The sequence below is a fragment of the Cydia pomonella genome, chromosome 5, assembly GCF_033807575.1.
Source record: "Cydia pomonella isolate Wapato2018A chromosome 5, ilCydPomo1, whole genome shotgun sequence".
Taxonomy (NCBI): domain Eukaryota; kingdom Metazoa; phylum Arthropoda; class Insecta; order Lepidoptera; family Tortricidae; genus Cydia; species Cydia pomonella.
The window spans coordinates 82,396-88,737 of NC_084707.1; the positions used below are offsets into that span (position 1 = coordinate 82,396).

Here is a 6,342-nt window from a genome sequence, read left to right on the forward strand (position 1 = left end):
CTACCCAAGGGTGTCAATGACCGTCTTATGATACTGCGCTTACCAATCACATACAATAAGTACGTCCACCTGATAAATGCCTACGCTCTTACTCTACCATCATCGGACAACTTCGCAAAACTATTGAAATTGTGCCGATGTCTGGTGTTAAGAGTGTGGAACACGGAACAAGTGCCGCAGACCTAGAGAGATGCAGTATCTGTAAGCTGTACAAAGGCAAAGGAGATTTCTCCGACTGAAGCTCATATCGCTTCTCTCCAGTGCCGGTAAAAATCTTGTACACATCATTAACACCCGCTTAAGTGACTTAGCCGAAAAATACCTCCCGGAGAGTTAGTGTGGATTCCGTCCTAGTAGAGGAACTACGCAATCGCTGTCGTGAGGCAAATCCAAGAAAAAAGCATTGAGCACTAACGGCCTCTCTAAATGTGCTTTGTGGATTTGGAAAAGGCTTTTGATAGAGTTCCACGCAAGCCTCTCTGGATTGTTCTCTGTAAAATTGATTACCCGAAGAAGTTATGCGAAGAAGTGTCGTAAGGTATGCGATAAGTATCAGTGCAAACTGAAGGTTCAGATTTTTCCGGTAGACGGTGATGATTTTAGACAAAAGTAACATTTTATTTAAAAAAACCTGTTATGTTTATGGAGACGTTAATTGAAGGATCATCAAGTAAGAAATTCTTAAAAACAAATAAAAAAGTTGCAACACGTAGCTTTTTTTTATAAAGACCGAGATATAACTTTTCGAGCGATGAAAGAAAAGAGCCATATGTGTTAGATACTAAGAATATATGTTATAATGTATATAGTTGTTATCTATTTTTAGGACTAACTTACTTACTTACTTCGGTCACCAGTTACGTCAACCAGAAGTTTCGCGAATTCTTCAAAAAACTTGTGTGCGCTGGGACTGATGGACCTAGAGTTTCAACGCCAAATGGTACAAAATGGTACTCTCTACCGAGGCTCTTATATTTCTCTAGATTTCGGTTCGCTGGACCACCCGGTAGCCGAAAATAATATGTGTGCTTAACTGGACAGGACTAGCTTAGGTGTATAATCAGTAATACTAAGTTAAGCTCTCATGTGCCGCTATTATTTTTTTCAAATAGTGTTTTCTGATTCGCGTGGATCGCTGAATGAATACGAGCGCTTAATATTTTTTCGTGATTTGTTGCCCAGGGTAATTGTTAAAAGATTACAATATATGAAGAAAAAGAAGTGCTGCGAATTGTTGGAGAGAGGAGAAACCTACTGAGGACCATAGAGAATAGACGAGGAAAAATGATAGGTCACTTGATAAGACACGACACTTTCTTTAAAACTATTTTGGAAGGCAAGAGAGGAAAATCACGAGCAAGTTACACGCAACAACTAAAAGGACTAGCAAATGTCGTGTCTTACAGGGACCTAAAGAACTTGGCCGAGGACCGCGAAAACTGGCGTCTACTCCACCGACAAGAGCCATGCTCTTAAATGATGATGATATGATATATTAGAAAAATCAAGGTATGATCTTCAATTAAACAAATTAAATGCAATATAATCTTTATTTATAATATGAAGGTTAAATATTATTCAAAATATTCTTTATTCAAACAGCTAGTGCACGTTGTATTAACACAAAACAATTCATAAGTGAACATAAGTACTCGTAGTGTTCGTTTGCTAATAGCCACAGTATTCAATAATAATTCAACACGAGAACGTTTCAATTTTTATAACTACCAGGACAGTACTGGGTGATGTGACAGTCACATCCCCTAGGATCAACAACGGAAACAGTGAAGGGTGACAAATAGGGAGGGTAGTATGGTCCGTCGATGTTGGGTGGAGGATAATTGGGGTATAAACTGGTGTTGCAACACACTATCTTTTCACCAACCGCCTTCCTATATGGCCCGCAAGCACCCTGGAACGATAAATCATTATTTTGAAAACACATTCCCTGTATTATATTCCGAAATTAGAATCCACTCCAATTATAATTGCGCTTTTTCTTATTATTTTCAGAGTAAAACTATCTAAATAGTTGGAAAAGTATCCACTTTCTGGAATTTTGGGAACTCATATATGAAGGCATGGGTGTAGTTTTATTGTACCATTAACTTTTCAAATGCTGAACAAAATCCGCGTAATAGTTACTATTTGTTGTTAAAACCGTAACACAATGAGTAAGTCGTTGACGAGGAGGCAATGAAATGAAAACACGAAGCGCGGCGTTCCCTGAAATCAAACTTTTATAAACATTCATAAATAAAAGGAATTAGATAACAAACCACACTATATTGAAACTAAAACTCAGTTATAGCTTGATTTTAAATAAATATTTGGCTTATAAAAGTTTGACGGCCTTGATTCTTAGATGGTAGTGGAAGTCCCGGGCATTTATTTTTGTGTTTATCGCAAATTTATTCCTGGGTTTGGGGAATGTTTTCTATAAGTACTCATATATTAGGAACTATATACTTATTATATATTCTCGTGTAGTACCTACCCACTACACACGCCTTATTGATCTTAATGTGGGACTAGGTCACTGTGTGAAAATTGTCCTGAAATATTTATTTATTTAGAACCATCTTATAACTCGCTAAACCTGCGTGATATACGACGCGTTATGAGCAAGGAGATAAAAAATGATGTGTTCTACTCGTCGTCTTTAATGGTTGAATTACCTATAGCTTCGTATATCAAACTATAATCGAATACGTTTCACTATGTGCTCCAGACTCATCTGTAATCACTTCATTACGAAACACTTATGTGTATTATAATAAATTTGACCAATCCCTTGTCGCTGCAGGCAAAACGACAAAAACTAAAGATAGAACTAAATGCATTAACGTGCCCCTTTTTAGAAGATAATTTTGTTTAATTTTTTAGGCAGTATAGTAGAAAAAGTAACATTTTAATTGATTAATACAAAAAGTATCGTATAAATTAGTGACATACGTACTAAAAGCTTGATTGTATAAAATAATATATCTACTTGACAAAATTGCTACGATATAGAATCCGAATATCCTGCTTTGCTTTATTCCATTCACTACTTAAATATAAGTGAAAGTAAATTTATTATAAAACTTCTTACATCATCAATGTCCACCTCTTCCGCCGGGGGATCAATATGTACGGGACCTATATATACAGGATGATTTGTTACTTGACCTGAAAGCAGTAAAATAACATTTTGGAATCATTTATAAGTAACTTCTTACAAATTGTTTTAGAAATAGTAAATATGGTGATTCTGCATCCAAACAACACTGCCAAACTCCAAAATACTACGGACGAAAGAGTAATACAAAACTTTTAACGTGAATGTACTTTTGAATGGTTTACTTAAACGCAAAATCATTCCTAATTTTTTATATGCTCTCGCCACAATGTTATCTATGTGTTCAACAAAGGAGAGTTTAGCATCCAGACCAGAGTAATCCCTAAATCTCGGATCGACGACACCCGTGAGACACTGCTACCAGCTAACTTATAATCGAAAGTTATAGGATTATGTTTACGGGAAAATGTGATAGTGTAGCATTTCTCAGCGTTTATAATTAAGTGATTTCGCTGACAATAGTCCTCAAATTGTGACAAACGGATTGTAACGCAACACAATCATCATAATTCCTAATAGTCTTATAGGTCGTCTGCATAAAGTATGTGGGGTGAAGACTGAAACATAGTATCAATATCATTTACTTATAAGACAAATAGAAAAGGCCCCAGGTGAGAGCCCTGGGGATCCCCTGAGGGAACGGGTAGAAACTTCGACCTATAGCCCTTGAGTGCAACCGCCTGACTTCTATTACTAATGTAAGACTTTAACCACCTAAAGAGGTCATGGTGTATACCGATCCTGAAAAGCTTCTGAAGTAAAATTGAATGATCTATTTTATCGAATCATTTAGAGAAATCGGTATACACGGCGTCCACTTGATAACCGGCATCCAAAGCATTGATAATATGGTCGGTATAGGTGACTAGGTTAGTGTCGACGCTTCTACCTTTGAAAAAACCATGTTGATGCACAGAAATGTGTCGAGAGACCACAGCAGTCATTTCATTCGTTACAATTTTTTCGAAAACCTTAGCGAATACGCAAAGTTTCGAAATTGGTCGATAAAGCTTAATATTATGTTTATCACCGCCTTTGTGCACCGGTGCATTGATAGCCTGCTTCCAGACGCTAGGGACAATACCTTCACTGAGAAACTTTCTGAAAAGTTTTGCCAAGGGAGCCGCCATCTCAGCGTAAAGTTTAGAAACTATCAATGAATATATGTTATCAAAACCTGCACCCTTATTAACACATAAGTTTTTTAAATGCTTGTATACTTAATCATCAGTAATATTAATACTAGAAATATCTACAGAAGGGGACGAAGGCTGAGGAGAAGGAAGTCGTGATTGATTACAATTGGTTGGTTGACAAATCAGAACTGAAATAATTGTTAAAGAGATCACTTTATTATATTGCCTTCGGAGGAGGATTTATCATTAAAATACAGGAGGTATTTCATTTGCAGAAAATTTTGACTTAATAAAACTCCAAAAATATTTAGGCGAAGAAGTAATTTTCTTTTCACTGAGGGCAATGTATTTAGTATAACAATCTTTACTAAGTTTCTTTTCCCTTTTTCTTAGTAATTTAAACTCAGCATAATCAATAACGATATTATATTTTTTCCACCTAGCATGAGCATTCAATTTGTTTTTAATAATTTTAATTAAAGGTCTGTTATATCAGGGAGGATATCTACAAGTTGAGCAAAACTTACGCTTTGGAACGAAATCATTAACTAAAGTGTTCAGAATAGAGTAAAAGTAACTTGTGGCACTTTCCGTGTCCATATCGTCGATCACAGACCAGTCCACATCGAAGATACCTTGCCGTATACTATCAAAGTTTGTTATGAAAACGAACTAAAGGGAGAGACTAACGCTTGCGCGATCTAACTCAACGCTAGCGCCATCTAGCGAGCAATTGGGTAAACTTTCCGTATTAGAAGTGGTGTTATGTTACATATACTTAATACTATAATTAATAAAAAATATATATATATAATTTTTATCACACAAATCTTATTGTCTTGCTGTGTCACTGACCGGTCTCTAGTAGACTCACCTTTTGACATTTGAATGTTTGCTATAAACATATCTGCTCTTTGATAATTGATAATTATTAATGTTTAAAATTATTTCATTTTATTACAGTACAGATGTTGGTGCTTACCGACAGTTTTCGTCGTGCATTGTCCCTGGGCGTCGGCGGCGGCGAGCAGCGCGGCGAGCGCGAGCAGCGAGCGGGCGAGCGGCGACATGGCGGCGGCGGCGGGGAGGGCGCGCTGGAGAGACTCGACTTTGTACACCACAAGCAGACCAAAGCCTCGCTAATGGATGCTTCTATGTTGCCACTGTCGTCTTTTTATACCACGCGATACGGTTTAACCGATAACCATAGCCAATTCTTAATATATTTATATAAATTTCTCCGTTATACTAATTAAACAGTAGATGGAGTATTTGATAGATCAAATAATACAATTAGAAACGTCCATGAACTAATTACAATTACATAAATTGTACATTATATCTAAATTGTACATTACAATTTAGATAAGGACAATTAAATAAGTCACATGACGACAATACTTGACAAAGATTTATTGAAGGCCATATATATAGCCTGACTTCAAATTGATAATACAAAACACTTAATTGTGGCTCAGTTAATGCCAAATAGTTAACTACATTAACCACGTTGTTAAAATTAGCTGTATTTAATTATCGTTAATTTTCTAATAAAACAAATAATTAAAGTCCCAGAGTGTGGTTACCCCACATTAAATATCTAACTGTATCTATCAATGCAAGTATGGAGTGTGGATTTAAGAGGAGAGAAATCTCTTATGATAGAACTGTTGCAAAAGTGTCCAGCTGTCAGCTATAAATAATAGTTCCAAATCTCTCCAGAGTAGCGCTAGAGTAGCTAAGAACCTAGGCGTTATTGACGGAGTGAAGTGCGCTGTCTATGATTTGATTTTTTTGTTCAAGTACTCTAGGTATTGTAGCGCCACCTATTTAAGGTTTTTTATGAGACTTTTTGGTATATGGAGAATTCTTTCCTTACCTCCACCTTCCATAAATGCAAGTTAATAATCATCGTTATCACTTGAGTGTCACTCGTGTAACTAAAGGACTTGACACACCGCGACTTTTTAACGTGCCGTGGACTGCGCGTTAGTATCGATTCTGTATCGCTACAAAAGCGCGTTGCAGATGCGTCAGCTTCGTTCAAAATTCGCGGTGTGCTTAGGCCCTAAACTGTTTAGTTTT

The 6,342-nt window shown here is 36.5% G+C and overlaps 1 protein-coding gene across 1 annotated transcript; it reads right to left on the bottom strand.

Moving 5' to 3' along the window:
* Positions 1-1,536: 1,536 nt before the first annotated feature.
* Positions 1,537-5,399, bottom strand: LOC133518341 (uncharacterized). The gene is made up of 3 exons (XM_061852013.1): positions 5,240-5,399; positions 3,095-3,171; positions 1,537-1,912 (listed from the first exon to the last, which is right to left on the bottom strand). The coding sequence occupies exons 1-3, from the start codon at positions 5,325-5,327 to the stop codon at positions 1,712-1,714; spliced, it is 366 nt and encodes a 121-aa protein (XP_061707997.1). The 5' UTR covers positions 5,328-5,399; the 3' UTR covers positions 1,537-1,711.
* Positions 5,400-6,342: the final 943 nt, after the last annotated feature.

What these genes read in the sequence shown, in the direction of transcription:
- LOC133518341 (XM_061852013.1), bottom strand. Translation starts at nt 5,327, where the DNA reads ATGTCGCCGCTCGCCCGCTCGCTGCTCGCGCTCGCCGCGCTGCTCGCC. An exon ending in ATGCACGACGAAAACTGTCG is followed by an intron (nt 3,172 to 5,239) that starts GTAAGCACCAAC and finishes TACTGCTTTCAG; the next exon opens with GTCAAGTAACAAATCATCCT. An exon ending in AAGAGGTGGACATTGATGAT is followed by an intron (nt 1,913 to 3,094) that starts GTAAGAAGTTTT and finishes TTATCGTTCCAG; the next exon opens with GGTGCTTGCGGGCCATATAG.